Source organism: Coregonus clupeaformis, chromosome 8, assembly GCF_020615455.1.
Source record: "Coregonus clupeaformis isolate EN_2021a chromosome 8, ASM2061545v1, whole genome shotgun sequence".
Lineage (NCBI taxonomy): Eukaryota > Metazoa > Chordata > Actinopteri > Salmoniformes > Salmonidae > Coregonus > Coregonus clupeaformis.
Window position 1 is genome coordinate 27,347,955 of NC_059199.1, and position 21,137 is coordinate 27,369,091.

At 42.3% G+C, this 21,137-nt stretch overlaps 2 protein-coding genes across 4 annotated transcripts; both read left to right on the plus strand.

Annotated features, from left to right (window-relative positions):
• Positions 1–3,615: 3,615 nt before the first annotated feature.
• On the plus strand, positions 3,616–9,764 carry scamp3 (secretory carrier membrane protein 3). Its single transcript, XM_045221886.1, has 9 exons — positions 3,616–4,241; positions 6,185–6,265; positions 6,479–6,601; positions 6,875–6,995; positions 7,130–7,258; positions 7,685–7,844; positions 7,966–8,067; positions 8,257–8,374; positions 9,142–9,764. The coding sequence occupies exons 1-9, from the start codon at positions 4,188–4,190 to the stop codon at positions 9,292–9,294; spliced, it is 1,041 nt and encodes a 346-aa protein (XP_045077821.1). The 5' UTR covers positions 3,616–4,187; the 3' UTR covers positions 9,295–9,764.
• A 1,146-nt stretch (positions 9,765–10,910) lies between these two features.
• On the plus strand, positions 10,911–19,659 carry rnf115b (ring finger protein 115b). 3 transcript variants are annotated; one of them, XM_041882848.1, is made up of 9 exons: positions 10,911–11,065; positions 11,756–11,814; positions 12,081–12,147; positions 12,241–12,473; positions 17,949–18,017; positions 18,160–18,232; positions 18,338–18,431; positions 18,739–18,854; positions 19,223–19,659. In XM_041882848.1, exons 1-9 carry the CDS (start codon positions 10,988–10,990, stop codon positions 19,346–19,348), a joined length of 915 nt encoding a protein of 304 aa, XP_041738782.1. In that variant the 5' UTR covers positions 10,911–10,987; the 3' UTR covers positions 19,349–19,659. The 3 variants fall into 3 exon arrangements, with proteins under 3 accessions (XP_041738782.1, XP_041738783.1, XP_041738784.1); XM_041882849.1 differs by having other exon boundaries at positions 12,081–12,141; XM_041882850.1 differs by lacking the exon at positions 17,949–18,017.
• Positions 19,660–21,137: the final 1,478 nt, after the last annotated feature.

Sequence of the window (21,137 nt, forward strand, 5' to 3'; positions counted from 1 at the left end):
TACATTTCAAATCAAATCAAATCAAATTGTATTGGTCACATGCGCCGAATACAACAGGTGCAGACATTACAGTGAAATGCTTACTTACAGCCCTTAACCAACAGTGCATTTATTTTTAACAAAAAAAGTAAAAAATTAAACCAACAACAAAAAAAGTGTTGAGAAAAAAAGAGCAGAAGTAAAATAAAATAACAGTAGGGAGGCTATATATACAGGGGGGTACCGTTGCAGAGTCAATGTGCGGGGCACCGGCTAGTTAAGGTAGTTGAGGTAATATGTACATATAAACATTTATTTTCATCGTTAGAGCAGCCAGTTGAGTATCTGGTCAATATAATGGATAATCTGTGACTCTGGTCACTAGATAATCCAGTGACACCAGGTAAACAACGCCACCCTCAGGCAGAATGTGTTCTATTAAGAAGTGGGACTCGTTTCCCTGGCTGGCTGTACTCAAAGATACTGTATCTTACTTATTAGGTCATAGATAACATTTACTGCAATAAACTTGTCTGAAATATATTAGCATAACTACAGAGAACAGCCGCAGACTAGTGGAAAATGAGAGGCCTATATCACTATTAAAATGTGACCCAGTGCACGATTAAGAAAATGCCTCTGCTCCGCCCACTGGGGCGTGATTTCCCGAGCGCTCTTTGAAATCTGCGTTCGTAACGTCTTGTTCTAGGGTCGCCAGCAATATCACCATACCGGTACCCAACATGAGTACCGGCACCTATTTCAGTCCAAGTCAAGCACTGATTACAATTATAGGATTAAGGTTAGTACTTTTATCCTACTTTCTATCCTAGTCCTCTTTGACCCAAGGTGCAGGAGCCCGGCTCCAGGTAGCTCCAGCTCAATTTAAACACCGAATCTGAGTGAATCCACTGTGGTTTCCTTTTGTCTCAGGGCCAAGGCAAGAACTGGCCTAATAATTTTAGGAGCGACAGTGACACCCTGTGGTGGTCAGACTTTTTCTTAATTTGTCCTGAATGGAACCTCTTTTCTCATTTTACATTGCATATTTCTCCCTTTCCACTATCATGATTCAAACTAGATAATAAGTAGTTGTGTGTCATACAGAGAGGGGAGGAGAGGATGGCCTAGTTCAGGTATGCTACCCCCATGTGTGGCTTCCACATTGGGCATAATTAAAAGCGGGGGGAAACAACATTTTCGTGATGAAGTGGCATGGATTTCATAAAATTGATTGCAGAATCAAAAAATATAGATGTGTCCTGCAGCAGTCAAGAGGGGTTTTGACCAATCGTTTACATATACACTAGATGACTAATAGGAGACGCCGTGTTGAAGCCACCGTGCCTCCATCTTGGCACTCTCCCACCGTCGTAAAACATATTTAGGAAGCTATAGAAATGCATTTATTAATGTCTACATTCGTTTTTGCCACATTTATTATATTACAGACACCTTAATGCATACTTTTAAATTATATGATGTGAGCTAAACATAAAACATATATACAAAAACTGATGTTACTGTTCCCACTACAACAACACAAATACTTAAATACATGTAATTTTGTCCTACAAACATTTAATTGAAATACAGTAGAATTCCATTCATTCCTATGGAAGACTACTCCTACTGGGGAGTGCCAATATGGCCGACCGGAGGCTTCAAAGCCCTCAACGGCCAATACTTAGCATCAGCAATATTTTGTCATGAAACAGTGCATTTGGAAAGTATTCAGACCCCTTGACTTTTTCCACATTCTGTTACGTTACAACCTTATTCTCAAATGGATTGTTTTCCCCCTCATCAATATACACAAAATACCCCATAATGACAAAGCAAAAACAGGTTTAGAAATGTTTGCACATTTATAAAAAATAAAAAACTGAAATATGACATTTACATAAATATTCAGACTTTTTACTCAGTACTTTGTTGAAGCACCTTTGGCAGCAATTACAGCCTCGAGTCTTCTTGGGTATGACACTACAAGCTTGGCACACCTGTATTTGGGGAGTATCTCTCATTCTTCTCTGCAGATCCTCTCAAGCTCTTTCAGGTTGGATGGGGAGTGTCGCTGCACTGCTATTTTCAGGTCTCTCCAGAGATGTTCGATCGGGTTCAAGTTCGGGCTCTGGCTGGGCCACTCAAGGCCATTCAGAGACTTGTCCCAAAGCCACTCCTGCGTTGTCTTGGCTGTGTGCTTAGGGTCGTTGTCCTGTTGGAAGGTGAACCTTTGCCCCAGTCTGAGGTCTTGAGCGCTCTGGAGCAGGTTTTCATCAAGGATCTCTCTGTATTTTGCTCCGTTCATCTTTCCCTCGATCCTGACTAGTCTCCCAGTCCCTGCCGCTGAAAACCAACCCCACAGCCCACCACCATGCTTCACCGCAGGGATGGTGCCAGGTTTCCTCCAGATGTGACGCTTGGCATTCAGGCCAAAGAGTTCAATCTTGGTTTCATCAGACCAGAGAATCTTGTTTCTCATGGCCTGAGTCCTTTAGGTGCCTTTTGGCAAACTCCAAGCGGGCTGTCATGTGCCTTTTACTGAGGAGTGGCTTCCGTCTGGCTACTCTACCATAAAGGCCTGATTGGTGGAGTTCTGCAGAGATGGTTGTCCTTCTGGAAGGGTCTCCCATCTCCACAGAGGAACTCTGGAGCTCTGTCAGAGTGACCATCAGGTTCTTGGTCATCTCCCTGACCAAGGCCCTTCTCCCCCGATTGCTCAGTTTGGCCGGACGGCCAGCTCTAGGAAGAGTCTTGGTGGTTCCAAACATCTTCCATTTAAGAATGATGGAGGGCACTGTGTTCTTGGGGACCTTCAATGCTGCAGAAATATTTTGGTACCCTTCCCCAGATCTGTGCCTAGACACAATCCTGTCTCTGAGCTCTACGGACAATTCCTTCGACCTCATGGCTTGGTTTTTGCTCTGACAGGTTCACTGTCAACTGTGGGACCTTATATAGACAGGTGTGTGCCTTTCCAAATAATGTCCAATAAATTGAATTTACTACAGGTGGACTCCAATCAAGTTGTAGAAACATCTCAAGGATGATCAATGGAAACAGGATGCACCTGAGCTCAATTTCGAGTCTCATAGCAAAAGGTCTAAATATTTATGTAAATAAGGTATTTCTGTTGTGTATTTTTTAACAAAATTAGAACAAAAAATTAAAAACAGTTTTTCGCTTTGTCATTATGGGGTATTGTGTGTAGATTAATGGGGAATTTTTATTTATTTAATCCATTTTAGAATAAGGCTGTAAAGTAACAAAATGTGGAAAAAGTCAAGGGGTCCCTTACAAAAAAAAGATTGTAGTCAGAGTAGAGTATAACTGCAGTTATTCTGCAATTACTGCGTCCAAAATACCACAGTCGACTGCAGTTGCTGCACTTTTACTGCAGTTTCAAAACGGCAATCTTTTTTTGTAAGGGGTCTGAATATTTTCCGAATGCGCTGTATATCAGCCAACAGAAACATGCTAATGTAGGGACTTCTAGTGGCGCGCATATGAATTATGATATTACGCGTTTGGCTTCTGTGTTTTAAAAGCGTTCGAAAATTAGTTGGATATGATTGACTTTGGCCACGCACAAAAGCATACGCCCCCCTCACTGCGCACGTGCTTCTTCTGTCGCCATGGTCACATGATATTACTTCCTGGATCACGTTTGTGTGTGCAGTGGCCAATTTTTGCAGGCAATAACAAAGGGAATCTGCCAAAAGAAATACGATTGAAGGAGAAACGGCGTTAACTAATATATAAGGATATAGCTAGCCAAGTCAATTAAATCAATAGATGCACATTTCGGCAATATCTTGACAGATTGCGGCAACGTCTTCGGTCGATAACAGATAGCTGTCCTGGCTAGCTAACGTTATCTAGCTATGTTGTTAGTTTAGGTTAGAGTTGTGTTATATTTGGCAATAAATCTTCAACAAAAATCTATTAATAACCGGTTAGTTAGACGATGACTATCTCGATACGATATCTTAACTGTTTTTTTGTTTTGTTTTTAAGCTAGGGAGCTGCTGTAGCTTGCTACTACTAGCTAGTTAGCTAGCTAACCAAGTCAGCAGAATATAGCCAGCTGTATAGCCTCAAATAACGTGAAACAGGTTGTTGGCTAGCTAGCTAACTGTTAGCGTAGTGTCAGTAGATAGGTTTTCTATTTGAACGGAGTAGGGCATACACAATTGCTGTAAAAAATGTCAAAATACACAAGTTTTCCGGAACCAGGCGACGACCACAACCCATTCCAGGTGATATGAAATGCAAACGGCAAATATTTAGCTACTGTTATTTTATTTATTTAGCTACAATGTTGATGAAAAAGGTGTTTGATGTTTTGCCTGTTGCACTAGCGTAATAGCAGACGTGCTGTTACTTATGACATGTGATGCTACTCTCTCCCTGCTCTAACCCAGGCTATTCTAAGAATATATCTAGTAGTTGTACATTAAAACATGTTCCAAAGGGCTCATTGAATGAAAGCTGCCATATTGATACTTATGGGATCAATGTTAAGTCCCAAATGGGCCCATATTCCCTACAAAGGGCACTATATATATTTGAATCTACGGTCCAAAGTACTGAACCATATAGGGAATAGGGTGCCATTTAGGACGTAACTCATAGAATGAGCAATTACAATAATTTAATAGGATTATATAAACTCAGCAAAAAAAGAAACATCCCTTTTTCAGGACCCTGTCATTCAAAGATAATTTGCAAAAATCAAAATAACTTCACAGATCTTCATTGTAAAGGGTTTAAACACTGTTTCCCATGCTTATTCAACGGTCGTTAAGACACTAACCGCTTACAGACGGTAGGCAATTAAGGTCACAGTTATGAAAACTTAGGACACTAAAGAGGCCTTTCTACTGACTCTGAAAAACAACAAAAGAAAGATGCCCAGGGTCGTGAACGTGCCTTAGGCATGCTGCAAGGAGGCATGAAGACTGCAGATGTGGCCAGGGCAATAAATTGCAATGTCCGTACTGTGAGACGTCTAAGACAGCGCTACAGGGAGACAGGACGGACAGCTGATCGTCCTAGCAGTGGCAGACCACGTGTAACAACACCTGCACAGGATCGGTACATCCGAACATCACACTTGCGGGACAGGTACAGGATGGCAACAACAACTGCCAGAGTTACACCAGGAACGCACAATCCCTCCATCAGTGCTCAGACTGTCCGCAATAGGCTGAGAGAGGCTGGACTGAGGGCTTGTAGGCCTGTTGTAAGGCAGGTCCTCACCAGACATCACCGGCAACAACGTCGCCTATGGGCACAAACCCACCGTCACTGGACCAGACAGGACTGGCAAAAAATGCTCTTCACTGACGAGTCACGGTTTTGTCTCACCAGGGGTGATGGTCGGATTTGCGTTTATCGTAGAAGGAATGAGCGTTACACCGATGCCTATACTCTGGAGCGGGATCAATTTGGAGGTGGAGGGTCCGTCATGGTCTGGGGCGGTGTGTCACAGCATCATCGGACTGAGCTTGTTGTCATTGCAGGCAATCTCAACGCGGTGCGTTACAGGGAAGACATCCTCCTCACTCATGTGGTACCCTTCCTGCAGGCTCATCCTGACATGACCCTCCAGCATGACAATGCCACCAGCCATACTGCTCGTTCTGTGTGTGATTTCCTGCAAGACAGGAATGTCAGTGTTCTGCCATGGCCAATCAAGAGCCCGGATCTCAATCCCATTGAGCACGTCTGGGACCTGTTGGATCGGAGGGTGAGGGCTAGGGCCATTCCCCCCAGAAATGTCCGGGAACTTGCAGGTGCCTTGGTGGAAGAGTGGGGTAACATCTCACAGCAAGAACTGGCACATCTGGTGCAGTCCATGAGGAGGAGATGCACTGCAGTACTTAATGCAACTGGTGGCCACACCAGAAACAGACTTCTGATTTTGACCCCCCCTTTGTTCATGGACACATTATTGCATTTCTGTTAGTCACATGTCTGTGGAACTTGTTCAGTTTATGTCTCAGTTGTTGAATCTTATGTTCATACAAATATTTACACATGTTAAGTTTGTTGAAAATAAATGCAGTTGACAGTGAGAGGATGTTTCTTTTTTTTTGCTGAGTTTATTAATAGTAATTTAAGAGGATCTCTATGACGTAGCCCAAGAGTGATTGCTTTTATGATGTTCTGTTGGTGATGTTTATCTTGTCTATGTCAGGACCCTGCAGTGACCCAACACAGCAGCAACACTGAGTATGCCACGCTGGATCTTTACAACCCATTTGACAATAAAAATGGGGTAAGAGATGTGTTTTTCAGAATATGAATGCTTTGGAGATTCAGTATAATATGCAGTAATAGTAATGCAGTATGTGCTTTGGCAGAGTAGCAGGAATGCCACTACATTCCAAGCAATTGGACATGGTAACATGCCAGGATAGCCACTTTGTTTGTGATCATTATAAACGTTATTGGTAATGATATAGGTTGATTATTGTCATGCACTCTCTAGCCCCCACCACCAGCCTATGCAGCCACCTCCCCATCTGCCCCCCAACCTGTTCCTGCAACAACCCCACCCAGCAGGATTACGCCTACAGAGCCCCGCAACTATGGCACCTCCTTCACCCCCCAGGTACTTGTTCTATATGTATTACACAATTGTCAGGAGTCACCTGTGCAGGTTATAGAACAAACCCTATACAGCTAGAAATAATACTCATAGACAAGCAACACATATCTCTGTGTGTGATAATTCAATTGCCCCATGTTTATTTACTAGCTTGACATGGAGCACCTGAACTTATCAGACTCATTTCTAATAAACCAAGTTCATCTACTGTATCTACTAAGGTATATGGAGCTATATTCAGCTCTGCATTAAAGCCTGATGTTGTCCTTTTCGCAGACAGCGGTCAACGCCACCACAGCAGAGCTCCTGAGGAAGCAGGAAGAGCTGGAGAAGAAAGCCTGTGAGCTGGAGAGGAGGGAGAGGGAGCTGAACTCTCACGCCCTCGGCCCTGGAGCCAGTAAGAGAGTGGGGTGGTGGTGGTGATGATAGTCTGATATGAAATGATGGAGGGGGGGTTGTGTTAATGAAGGGAGGATCGGAGATGGTAGGATTACCTTACACTGGTTCCTAACTGCCTCATCTCTCTGTCAGCTCGTCAGAATAACTGGCCTCCCCTGCCCACTTTCTGCCCTGTGGGACCATGCTTCTACCAAGACATCAACATGGAGATCAGCCAGAGCTTCCAACGCACTGTCTCCATCATGTATTACTACTGGATGTGTGAGTTTCCCCGTCTGTGCCTGGCTGTCTTCTGCCTGTCTGGTGAAGTCATCTGTAACAAGGAACAATTTCATGAAAGAATGATGGTAGTAATGCTCAGATTAAATGATTAACGAAAATGTTTAGCAGTTTGTTAAGAATGTTACCTAATAGTTAATGACACTGTTGAAACGTAGAGATTTCTCAAATTAATTTACACCAATTTACCTTTCTCTTCTTATTTTGCCTACATACCTATCCATCCCTCCATCTCTGGTCTGCATCTCTATAACCTCTATTATCTCCTTTCTCTTTACCCCCTTTATCTACTCTTTATTCCCTTTCTTCCCCTCACTTTTCATGCTCTCATTCACTCCCTTGCTCTTCCTCATCACTTCACCCATCCTACGCTCTTCCTTTTGTCTTCTTTCTCTCCCCCTCTTTCAGTCACTGCCTGCGCACTGGCGTTTAACTTAATTTCCTGCCTGAGTCTGTTCTGTGTGGACTCTTCTGGTGGTGTTGGGCTGGGCCTGGCCATCCTCTGGGTCCTCCTCTTCACCCCCTGCTCCTTTGTCTGTTGGTACAGGCCTGTGTACAAAGCCTTCAGGTGTGTACTATTGCACAATTCGAGTTTAGGGGCTTGTCATTACAAAACGGACATGCTCTATTTAGATTTCTTCTGTTTATATCAGGTTACAATGAACCGATGAATGCATTTTTCGTTTCAGGAGTGACAGCTCCTTCAACTTCTTCACCTTCTTCTTCATTTTTTTCGTCCAAGTGATTGTCTATGTTATCATGACCATTGGCATTCCTGGATGGGGTTTCAGGTACGTGCCACAAACAAGCCAACCATTGTCAAGGACTATCTTATGACTGTTACAATTACTATCATAGATTTACGTTACTTTTACACTATTAAATCTCCTATAAAGTACATTCCTCACACACCTATCCTTCGTCACACTCCCCCTCTGTCTCTCTCTCTCTCCTTCCCTCCCGATCCCTGTTCCACTCAGCGGCTGGATTGTGAGTCTGGCTGCTCTGAAGACTAGTGTGCCTGTTGGTGTGATCATGATGCTCAATGCCATCCTATTTACTGCCCAGGCTGCCATGGGGGTTGTCATGCTCAAAAGGGTAAACCTGAAATGAAGGCATAGGAGGGAGGGGAATTTAGCCTAGTTTAACCAGGCTAAAGGGTATTGTATGCTAGGGCAAATCAGGACATTGTGGAGTAATTACAGTAGGTAGACAATGGTTTGGAATGAAGTACAACATGGGGGAGGAAGGAATAGGATGAGGGTAAAAAGGCAACAACATAAACACTCAGCTTCTCAAATCTTTTTCATCTTGAACCAGTATGTCAATTAACATTTAGAATCGTCCACAGAAATGAGAGTAATTATTAGAGAGTAATTATTAGTATTATTTACTGTATTGTTTTCAGATTGGTAGCGAGTATGGTGTTGAGATATGAGCAATTCCATGGTAACAGAGTGATACTGCGACTCAGATTCTTCACTTTAAATTGTAGGTCAAACAAAAACCAATGATTGCAAAGTTAAACAAACTATGGAACTCTATGCACTAGGACTACTTTTTATCAATTTCCACTGAATAAAAAACAGTGCAGATGCAACATTTGGTATCAGAATGATGGTTTGTGCCGTCATTCTGTTACCAAACTTAGCATCTGCACTGTTCTTGTGTTTTTGTGAAGTTTGCTGTGGAAATTGTTAAAAGTAGTCCTTGTGCATAGAGTGCCATAGTTTGTTTAACTTTGCAATCATTGGTTTTTGTTTGAGCTACAATTTAAAATGAAAAACGGAGTCTCGGCATCACTCTGTTATCGTGGAGTTGCCCATATGTATCATGTATCAAAGCCTTCTTCCTCTCCCCTCCAGGTCCACTCTCTGTACAGGCAGACCGGTGCCAGCTTCGTGAAGGCTCAGGCTGAGTTTGCCACTGGAGTGATGTCCAATCAGGCTGTTCGCCAGGCAGCTGCCAACGCCACTGCTTCTGCCGCCCAGGGGGCCTTTACTGGGGTGGCTCGATAGAGGGAAGGCAGGCAAGTAGGGCAAGGGAGCTGGTAGGGAGAGAGGGGTAGGTATGTATGAGGGTGTACAGTACAAAATAAGTATGCAAGATTTGGGTGTTTTGTTGAATTGTTACATTAAAGTAAGTGAAAGTTCTGGAAAGGGGTGGGACTTGAGTTTGTGATGGATGCACTGAAGTGATGCTGCATATTTAACACTAAATTAACAGCTGAACGGTTCAATTATCTGTTGCCGATGCTATCATGTTTGCTAAAGTGAGCACTAACAAGTCATTTGTTTTGATATCCCAAATGAGAATGCCTACCTATTTACACACTATCTTTGCCAAAATTATAACTTTAAATGAGAAAAACACTTTGTTTTGGGTTGTAATATTATTGCTATTATTATGTTATGTTGATGCTGTATGTGGTTGTCATGATCGTCATTGTTGTTCTTTCTTGGTTTTAATAAAATCAGTTGATATGCTCCATATTTTCAACCTCCCTTTGGTCACCTCACCAATAGAGTATCATTAGTCATGTCAGTAGCCTAACCTAAAATATTGTAGGCCTATTACTTATAAAACTAATATAGACAAAGCATGTTATTCAGCTTTGTATACAATGTACCGTTTTTTTTTTAGTCATTTAGCAGACGCTCTTATCCAGAGCGACTTACAGTTAATGAGTGCATTCATTATTTTTTAAATATATATTTTTCATACTGGCCCCCCGTGGGAATCGAACCCACAACCCTGGCGTTGCAAACGCCATGCTCTACCAACTGAGCTACATCCCTGCCGGCCATTCCCTCCCCTACCCTGGACGACGCTGGGCCAATTGTGCGCCGTCGCATGGGTCTCCCGGTCGCGGCCGGCTACGACAGAGCCTGGATGCGATCCAGGATCTCTAGTGGCACAGCTAGCTGCGATGCAGTGCCTTAGACCACTGCGCCACTCGGGAGACTCCTGGGAAACTACATCCATGATGCAATTCTTGCTGTCCTTTTAGTCATCACTTTAGCATGCTTCTGTTATTACTGTAATTTGTGTGTTTAATACAACAGTTTACCTGATGCCTAATACTGGACTAAAGAGCATGCTCAATGGACAATCTCCATTTAAATAGTTTTTTAGGCCAGGACTACTAGGCTTAATCTGTGACCAGTAAAACCAGTTTTTAGATTACCAGTATATTCTGTTGTTTTGGTTAGTCTCATTGTTACAATTGCAGATTTTGCTTCAACTATTTATTTATAGATTCAGCCTTTTGGTCATTTGTGCAACAACTGAAATCGGTTCAGTTTACACAGTAAGGCACTAAGCCTATTGTGCTATTTACTTGTTACATTAGTCATGTACATTTTGACGGGGAATCCTAGTCCTATGTATAGGCTACTACTCCAATTTCAACTAAGTGTTGCTATGTTATATTACTGCAGCGATCTTCTAACAGCAGCGCTTGGTTGAAATTGGAGTAGTAATGCATTTATAACCTCGGTGAATTATGATTAGAGCAATAAGAACAATTTGTTCACTAGCAAATAAGTTATTTTAAAATCGGGAACATATCTTGAATAAATGTTTTTCTTATTTAAAGTCAAAAGTAGCCTATAGCCTATGGACTTACATTACCCTTTAGACAAACGCCCCTACGCCTTCCGTTGGCTTGAGCTACCATACCGACGTCATTGACTGTATGCTACCGTGAAGATGGCGGAGGCAACGGCGGCACCACAACACCGTTTTTTCTGTCACTGCTGTAAAGGTGAAATCGACCCTAAACTCCCGGTGAGTTGGCTCAAGTGCCTTTCTTCCTTCCTTTCCCGTCCGGTTCTGGACCGACGTTTTTTTTTTATCAGTAGTAGGGCTAGGTAGCTACGCCTTCCGAAATTCGTTATAAGAAAATATACAAACATTTTAATCTGAAACTGAATGTGACTGATAGAATAGAATATTGTCGTTATTAGAATAAGACGTTATAAGTGTCATTGCATGGAGAGCGCGCCGTTAGATTCGTTGTTGCGAAGAAATCTGGTGAACCAAGTTTTCGAGTTTGCGTCTTTGCCATATTTAGAAGCACTACCGTGTCGCCAACTGCACGTGACAAACATTATTGCCCCATTCAAGTGCTAGTGGGAACTAGGAAACACGTAAAACTATCGACTTGGTACTGGTTGAACGCGGAACGTGTAGCCTACTACAACCAGTTAGCAAGTGGGAAATATCAGAGTTTCCTAGTTCCGACTAGCATATGAACGCGGCATATGCATGAAAAGGGGATGGGTGCTGTGGCAGGGTGTCCCTTGTCCGCACACCACCAGGCGCACCAGCGCGTTTGACGAGCAGCTTTTTTTTTTTACATTGACATTAACTCGCATCTTGAAGTTAGGGGACTTGATACTGCGGCAAGTGTGTTCCTTTGTATTTTCATGTTATGTCATCATGATTTGAAATATACATTTATTTACTTTCCTCAAGGAATTCACGTGCCCCAGGTGTGAGTCCGATTTCATTGAGGAGTTGACAGAAGACTCCAGGTAAGATGTTTAAATCTGTGCTGTTTGTTTGCATGCTTTTCTGTTTATAGTGGGCCTATACTGGAATTGCAATATCATAGCTGGAGTATTTTAGGTATAGTATTATGTGCAGTTGCTGATACATCTGATATAATATACATTAGATATATTCAATTAAAATACATGTTTCAATTAAAAAATATTGTATTTGCATTTCTCTTAATGTGTTAATTTACAATAAATTAAATAACTACGTTTATGATATACATTTTGTCTTTGTCCTTCAGTCTCTTGGAAAACAGCAGCACTGCAGAGGTCAATGATGATGCAGGCACACTCTTTTCAGAGGTACCTGTATGTCCTCCCAAGTTCTCTTTGTCTTTTTCTATCCTTTTCCCAGTCTCAAACTTTAATCTGAATTTACTGGTCTGCTCTCCTTCCTCCAAGCTGTGGCAGCTGCTGTTTATGGAACGCTCTGCCCTTCTCTCGGACCCCTCCGCCTCTGAGTCTGACCAGAGCCTTCTACAGGCTGCCACAGCCAGTGATGCAGTGGAGGAAGAGCTGGAGGGCCCTTCTGTGGACCCTGTGGGAGGCACAGAGCCTTTGGAGCCGGAACCGGAACGCCCCTCTCGCCCGTCTAGCCAGGGGAGGCGACAGTCCCGTGCGCCAGCAGTGGAGGGGTTAGTGGAGATGCCCATCACTGATCTTGATCTGTCTACGGTGTAACGTTATTATCTTTATCCACTCACTCTCTATCATGGTTTTGCCCCATGCTACAAGTGCCAGGCAGGTATAGCTGATGGCTTTTATTTCAGTTGGACCTAAAGCCACCTTAGTGGCAACGACCGCTGATTTTGCACAGTAATCTTCCTTTCCATGCCAGTTTTTAGGAAGCTATTCTCACTCTACTCAAGAGTCTGTATTGATATTGAGTCCTTGTACTGTTGTATAAAAACACGATTACACGAATGGTGTTATATAATCAAAGTTGTCCAAAATGTAATCTTTCCCATCAGTTTATAATAATATGCCATTTAGCAGACACTTTTATCCAAAGCGACTTACAGTCATGTGTGCATACATTTTTACGTATGGGTGGTCCCGGGGATCGAACCCACTACCCTGGCGTTACAAGCGCCATGCTCTACCAATTGAGCTACAGAGGACGACATATTTATCACATTAACAGCAATATAATGTATTTCAATCACTATTATACTATTTGGTCCTAAAAGTTATTACTACACTGTAATTACTTCAGGGGTTCCCAAACTTATTTGGCCCACGACCCCATTTTGATATCAGAAAATTCTCACGACCCCAATCATGTGAAAAATAAGTATGTAATTAACAGCCAATGTTTTTTAATTTGGGGCTATGGCAGTCAATTGAAAAACATTCGAACAGTATTTCTGATTGTCTTCTTAACTCACTGTCACATACTTTTAATGTGGGGCTATGACAGTCAATTGCAAATTAGTCTGACATAATGTATCTTATCTCACCACCCTTAATGAGATGGGTGTGCTTGATGCATGTTGACAGTGCACACATCATCTCTGCAGTCACATCCAACCTGGATCGATATTTGGTTTTAATGCAGACGAGAGTACTGAATCCAGCTTCACATAGATATGAGCTGGCGAAGGGTACCACAAGTTTTATGATGCTTTCAACAGAACTGGAAACTCTGAAAAATACGAGGTCAAATCATGACGTCAGTGATCTTCAGGTCGGAAAGAGGCCCGAGTTCCCGAGTTGGATGACTGTTTAAAATAATTTTATTTGTCGGAGCTCATTTTTTTCCAGAGTTCCCAGTTGTCTTGAACGCTCGGAAGTCGGAGATTTCCGAGTTCCCAATTGTTTTGAACACGGCATTAATGCTCAGAGGGAGACGGCAGGGTATTCCCTTTAAGTCTGGAACCAAAACTCCTCCATAGTGACCCGTGAAGGCATTCGGTCACATGACAGCTCAATTTCACTTACCGGCATGTCAACTGAGCCAGGATCACAGTCAAATGGATTGGGAAATAGTTCCCAAAGTGCTCTTCCAAGCGTTGGAGGTGAGCAGTCATCACTCGTGTGGGACACTTACTGATGCTGTTTTCTGTTTAGAAACATGCACAGTCAAGGGAAGGGGGCATGGTTTCTTTTGAAAGACTCTCTCTCCAATAAGAATTATTTCATCTGAATCCACTGATTCAGTCACTCATCTGTAGAATGTTTTTGTATTTCCCCTGCATGCTTGCGTTCAGTTCGTTCAGCTTCCAAAATATGTCAGTTGCATAGGCAAGGAGACACATTTCCTTTTCATTACACAGAAAGTCAAGTCTTTCCAACACTCCCCCTCGATAACCATCAAGCCTCGGTATTGAAATAGAATATTGTCATCCTCTGATCCCATATCTCCACATAGTTTTGCAAACAGGCATGCACGCAGTGGATGTGGTTTGATGTAGTTTACAGTGGTGATTTTAGCATGTAAATCTTGGTGGGGCAAACTTTTAAAAAAATGTTTTAGATGCATGCCAGCAAAGCCACTACACAACACTAAACAATACATTCATTGCACTATAACGGTGACAAACGGTGCCCACAAACTGTTAGGGCCTACAGAAAGCTGTCCCAACAGCAGAGTCCCAACACTTTACCATTGCTATACCTGGCTATCTAAAACAGGCTATAGGCTAAATGTGCACCACCAAGTCAGAACAGTAGGCTAAATTATGAGGGGGAAAGGGAGCAAATTATTAGGGTGAGGCACATGGGCTACTAACAGCTTACTACACAACATACATTTAGTATTACTTTCCATAGCTACAGTATACATATCTCCCTGGCATATTACATCATTTATGCAGCAGCATGCAATACATTTTTGGACTCACCTTGTTGTGCTGTGCTCACTTGAACAGGAAGGTGGCGCGGCGGTCCTTCGTGGCAAATTTTGTCATCAAAGTCTGGCATTCTCTGAATTCCGAGTTGGATGACCGTTTAAAATAATCTTCTTTGCCAGAGTTCCCAGTTGTCTCACTGAACTCACTGAAGTCTGAGATTTCCCAGTTCCAAGTTTCCAGTTGTTTTGAACGCGGCAGAAGTCATGCTGGATTGACAGCATGGCCAATGTTGAATGTTTATCCTTTTAAGCTTGGAAAAGAGACCCTTAAACGCAGACTTGGACCACACACCCACTCCACTGAATAGCAGGCTAGTGATTGCTTTGTAATGCTTGCTGTTTGCCTCTGATTCCTTCTAAACCACTCATTGTTGAATTTGCGATTTCCAACTTGTTGTGTAATGTTAATGGCCGATGAGCACTGATACGTTTTATCTATAATTTCTCTTCATATGACAAGGATTGAAAAGGATTTGCCAGTAGATTGTTGAATTGATTCATGATGATGACTGCTAGCTAAGATTTTGAAAGTATGATGTTGACATTATCATTCCAATCAAAGCTACGTGATTATAACGTGATTTGACGTCATTTTGTCTGTGGCCAATGTCCTTGAACGTTCTTGGATGGGCACTTCTAATGTAACTATGGCAGCACCCAAGGGGCTTGAATTTTCGAGCTCTACCCTTAGACTTGGCGGTGACGTAGTGTCCCCATGAGTGACAGAACACTGAGCCCATCACGGCGCAACTAGAGAACATTACCAACACCTATGCTCCGTATTTTCCTGCTGGCTGCCCCACCACCACAGCAAGCACTGAGCTAGGCTGAAACACCTGCATTTTGGAGCTGCCTTACTCAAGAAAGCAAAAAAGAGACCACGTTTGTATGCGGCTTTATTAACTCAATTATTATTATTTTTTTTTTTACATTTGTTGCAAACTGATATGTGACATGTATTAATGCAAAAATAACATGCAAAACAGGCAACAAAAAAATAAGAATAATAATTTCGCTAAACAGGTGGCTCTGCCCTACCTGCCCTGAACGACGGGTTGCCACAGGTAGTTTACAATCGAAGTTAGACCTACCTGCTGCATTATATCTTCGAGATCTGTGCTCAGCTTTTTTGCCGCCAGTTGCTCTCGGTGTATCATACAATGCGTCCATATGTCAGAGGGAGACATTTCATAACTAGAGTGCAGAGGCCTGCCCGCCGTCCCGCCGTCTATGCAAAAGCCCACCATTTGATCACATGGAATCTGTTTTTCACTGAACATCCCCTGTGCCGTTTCATGCTTGGGAATTGTGAGACATAACAGTATGTCATTGTGAATAGCATCCCCCGACATGTATAGCGAACAAAAGTCAATGCATGGGCATCTCGGCCCTCACAGCTAACGTCCATTTGGAGAGCATAAGTTGGGGAGTTTTTGAGTCGTTCAGTCAGATTCCTCTTGATTGCTAGCAATAGCATACAGCTCTGGAAAAAATTAAGAGACCACTGCAAATGTTTCTTTATTTTTTTTCCAGAGCTGTATATTCTCAGTGTTATCTGCCAAAAGTATTGATGTGAGTTTCTGTGCTTCTGCCTCCCCACACATTGTTTTCACCATATCAGTTGCAGTCGGTAATATATAAAATCTCTGCAATAGTGTGTGGTTTCATAGCTTAGCCGGCCTAGCCATTGACCGTGGGAAGGATTCAAGGGCTCCCGAGTGGCGCAGCGGTCTAAGGCACTGCATCTCAGTGCTAGAGGCGTCACTACAGACCCTGGTTCGATTCCAGGCTGTATCACAATCCGGCCGTGATTGGGAGTCCCATAGGGCAATTGGCCAAGCGTCGTCCGGGTTTGGCCGGGGTAGGCTGTCATTGTAAATAAGAATGTGTTCTTAACTGACTTGCCTAGTTAAATTAAAAAATTAAAAAAAGTGCAACGGTAAATTTCAATAATTTTCATTTAGATTTTTTAAGGTTATCCACATTACAATGATTTTGAGATACAAAGACGATATAACAACATTTTTTTGTATTTTTCTTTTTTCTCCAGGATTCCCACAACCCCATTTTCATATCAGGCGACCCCTAGTTTGGGAACCGCTGAATTACAAAGTTCTGTTACATGATATTACATTGTTATTAAACTCCAATAGGTATTCTCTGTCTATAGTGCCTTCAGAAAGTATTCATACCCCTTGACTTATTACACATTTTGTTGTGTTACAGCCTGAATTCAAAATGGATTAAATATATGTTTTTTTCTCACCCATCTACACACAATACCCCAAATGACAAAGTGAAAACATGTTTTTAGAACATTTTTCAAATTTATTGTAAATGAAATACAGAAATATCTAATTTACATAAGTATTCACACCCCTGTCAATACATGTTAGAATCACCTTTGGCGTCGATTACAGCTGTGAGTATTTCTGGGTAAGTCTCTAAGAGCTTTCCACACCTGGATTGTACAATATTTGCACATTATTATTAAAAAAATTATTCAAGCTCTGTCAAGTTGATTGTTGATCATTGCTAGACAGCCATTTTCAATCTTGCCATAGATTTTCATGCCGATTTTAAGTCAACTGTAACTAGGCCACTCAGGAACGTTAAATGTTGTCTTGGTAAGCAACTCCAGTGTATATTTGGCCTTGTGTTTAGGTTATTGTCTTGCTAAAAGGTGAATTTGTCTCCCAGTGTATGCTGGAAAGCAGACTGAACCCGGTTTCCGTCTAGGATTATGCCTGTGCTTAGCTCTATTTTGTTTATTTTTATCCTAAAAACTCCCTTGCCGATGACAAGCATACCCATAACATGATGCAGCCACCACCATGCTTGAAAATATGAATAGTGGTACTCAGTGATGTGTTGTTGGATTTGTCCAGAGATGAGGTAGTCGTTAAAAAATCATGTTAAACACTATTATTGCACACAGAATGAGTCCATGCAACTTATTATGTGACTTGTTAAGCACATTTTTACTTCTGAACTTATTTAGGCTTGCCATAACAAAGGGGTTGGATACTTATTGATTCAAGACATTAAAGCTTTTCATTTTTTATTCATTTCTAAACATTTCTAAAAACATAATTCCCCTTTGACATTATGGGGTATTGTGTGTAGGCCAGTGACACAAAATCTAAATGTAATCAATTTTAAATGTTAAGGCTTTAACACAAAATGTGGAAATGTGTGAATACTTTCTGAAGGCACTGTGTGTGCAAAAAAGATTGAATTGCTTTACCTTTTTCTTTAGTATTGTGCAACAGTTTTTGGCTGGTCTGTTTGCCAACAATGGAAATCCAGGCGTCGCACCAGCTGCACTGTAAATAAGTATTTTTTTTAACCTCATAATTATTGTTTTCATTACTTTGCCTCTTTTAAGGCATTCTAAACATCTCTCGCTCTCTCTCTCTCTCTCTCACTCACTCACTCACTCACTCACTCACTCACTCACTCACTCTCAGGTCTGGCATGCTCCATTCAAATCCAGGGGACTATGCCTGGGGTCAGGGAGGTCTAGACGCAGTTATCACAGAGGTCAGTGATGTCACCAGGCGCAAAATCTTAGATTGTGACTCAGCGTGCTGCCATGATTAAAGCCATCTCTGTTTCTTAATTTCTCAATTTCCTCCACTCCTCTAGTTGTTAGGTCAATTTGAGAGCACAGGTCCACCTCCTGCAGAGAAGGAGATGATCTCAACCCTCCCCTCAGTCAGCGTCTCTCAAGAACAGACAGGTGGGTTCCAACCAAGCTGCAACAACAAACCCATAGGCTAACACTCACAGCATCTATGGGAGTAGAGGGTGTGGATCTTGCTCAGTAGTAGTGTGCAGTATACCACCTGTCAAATAGATTCTCAAAATGGTGACAATATTTTTGTTTCATTCTGAAAAATAAAATGTGATGGCTTACATGTTTTTCCCCTAAGATGTTCTTTACCCAGATCAGGCACCTATGTGGGCACTACTAGTCAATGTTCTCTCTCTTTATTCTAAAATGTACACAATTTAATGACCCCCCCCCCCCCGTACCTCTTTCACAGACAGCAGACTGGGGTGTCCAGTATGTAGGGAGGAGTACTCCGTGGGAGAGTCTGTCAAACAGCTGCCCTGCCTCCATTATTTCCACTGTGACTGTATAGTGCCATGGCTCGAACTGGTAAGCAGGGGGAGTGTTGGCTGGCGGTCAATAGGGGTTACAACACCACTATTTCATTTGTCAAGGAAGGTTAGTTAGTGTGTAATTGGGGTCACATATCCTGACTTGAGGTAGAGTATTTGGTTATATTGCTCTGGAGGTAACCTTGTGCCACACACAGGGGCGGTTTGCTGGACACAGATTAAGCCTAATCCTGGACTAGAAAGCAAGATCAATAGAAAATCTCCATTGAAAGCACTTGTTAGTCCAGTACTAGGCTTAATCTGGGTCTGGGAAACCGGCCAACAGTGCCCAGAAGTATTGAGACTTAACGTGTAATGTTAAGCATGTTTTGTCACGTCTCACATGTTTGTGTATCTCTCCCACAGCATGATACCTGTCCTGTGTGTCGTAAAAGTCTTGACGGCGTCGACCAGACTATCCAGCCCCCACCAGAACCCCCAGAGCCCCCCTCCATCAGGACAGACCCTCAGGAGGAGAGACAGGCTATTTGAGGTTTAGGTCTCCCTCTCTTCTACCCCTCTGGCATATCTTCTTCCCTTTTTTTCTCCTGAACGAGGCTCACCTCTATCCTCATGCCTCGTCATCCTGACCACGCATTTATTGAAGAGACAGATTTCAATTAAACTGTGCCTCATTGTCAAAATTCTACTCTCTAAAATTCACCTGACAACGTTTTCACCCACAGATCCCTATACATTTCTTAGAATAGTGAACGAATGTACACTTCTGGAGGAAGGAGAGGTTATTGGAACGCAAGCACAGGGAGAATCTCAATTGCTACTTGCATCCTCTCTCCTCAAAATCCATTGGAGGAGAAGATCAGAGGGGTGGGACCTCTGGCTTTCTCATCCAATGGGTTTTGAGAAGGAGGCGAGGAGAGAGGACGCGAGGAGTATGCAATTGAAATTCTCCCCTGTCTCCCGCTTCCTCTTAATCTCACAGAGCAGTATTCGTTAATAATGTCCACCTATCTTTATGTCCCCTATTAAAGCCTAATGCTGTGTTCTTAAAACTATCCACCACCTTCCTGTTCTAACATTATGCACTTTCCTAATGCATTAGTCTTTTACCTCTTTCTATCGTTTTATTTGTAATAATAAGTACAAGTCACAACAAAAAAAAACATGTTTTTAATATTTAATATATTATGATGGGCCTATACAGTTGAAGTCGGAAGTTTACATACACGTTAGCCAAATACATTTAAACTCAGTTTTTCACAATTCCTGACATTTAATCCTAGTAAAATATCCCTGTCTTAGGTCACTTAGAATCACCACTTTATTTTAAGAATGTGAAATGTCAGAATAATAGTAGAGAGAATGATTTATTTCAGCTTTTATTTCTTTCATCACATTCCCAGTGGGTCAGAAGTTTACATACACTCAATTAGTATTTGGTAGCATTGCCTTTCAATTGTTTAACTTGGGTCAAACGTTTCAGGTAGCCTTCCATAAGCCTCCCACAATAAATTGGGTGAATTTTGGCCCATTCCTCCTGACAGAGCTGGTGTAAATGAGTCAGGTTTGTAGCCTCCTTGCTCGCATATGCTTTTTCAGTTCTGCCCACAAATGTTCTATAGGATTGAGGTCAGGGCTTTGTTATGGCCACTCCAATACCTTGACTTTGTTGTCCTTAAGCCATTTTGCCACAACTTTGGAAGTATGCTTGGGGTCATTGTCCATTTGGAGTACGATCTTTGTCCCCATGTGCAGTTGCAAACCGTAGCCTGGCTTTTTTATGGTGGTTTTGGAGCAGTGGCTTCTTCCTTGCTGAGCGGCCTTTCAGGTTATGTCGATATAGGACTCGTTTTACTGTGGATATAGATAAGTTTGTACCTGTTTCCTCCAGCATCTTCACAAGGTCCTTTGCTGTTGTTATGGGATTGATTTGCACTTTTCGCACCAAAGTATGTTCATCCCTAGGAGACAGAACGCATCTCCTTCCTGAGCGGTATGACGGCTGCATGGTCCCATGGTGTTTATACTTGCGTACTATTGTTTGTACAGATGAACGTGGTACCTTCAGGTGTTTGGAAATCGCTCCCAAGGATGAACCAGACTTGTGGAGGTCTACAATTTTTTTTCTGAGGTCTTGGCTGATTTCTTTTGATTTTCCCATGATGTCAAGCAAAGAGGCACTGAGTTTGAAGGTAGGCCTTGAAATACATCCACAGGTACACCTGCAATTGACTCAAATGATGTCAATTAGCCTATCAGAAGCTTCTAAAGCCATGACATCATTTTCTGGAAATTTCCAAGCTGTTTAAAGGCACAGTCA

Coding starts and splice junctions, on each gene's coding strand:
- scamp3 (XM_045221886.1), top strand. CDS start 4,188: ATGTCAAAATACACAAGTTTTCCGGAACCAGGCGACGACCACAACCCA. Junction 6,996..7,129: donor CGCCCTCGGCCCTGGAGCCA/GTAAGAGAGTGG, acceptor TCTCTCTGTCAG/CTCGTCAGAATAACTGGCCT. Junction 8,375..9,141: donor GGGTTGTCATGCTCAAAAGG/GTAAACCTGAAA, acceptor TCTCCCCTCCAG/GTCCACTCTCTGTACAGGCA.
- rnf115b (XM_041882848.1), top strand. CDS start 10,988: ATGGCGGAGGCAACGGCGGCACCACAACACCGTTTTTTCTGTCACTGC. Junction 11,815..12,080: donor GAGTTGACAGAAGACTCCAG/GTAAGATGTTTA, acceptor TTTGTCCTTCAG/TCTCTTGGAAAACAGCAGCA. Junction 18,233..18,337: donor TAGACGCAGTTATCACAGAG/GTCAGTGATGTC, acceptor CCACTCCTCTAG/TTGTTAGGTCAATTTGAGAG.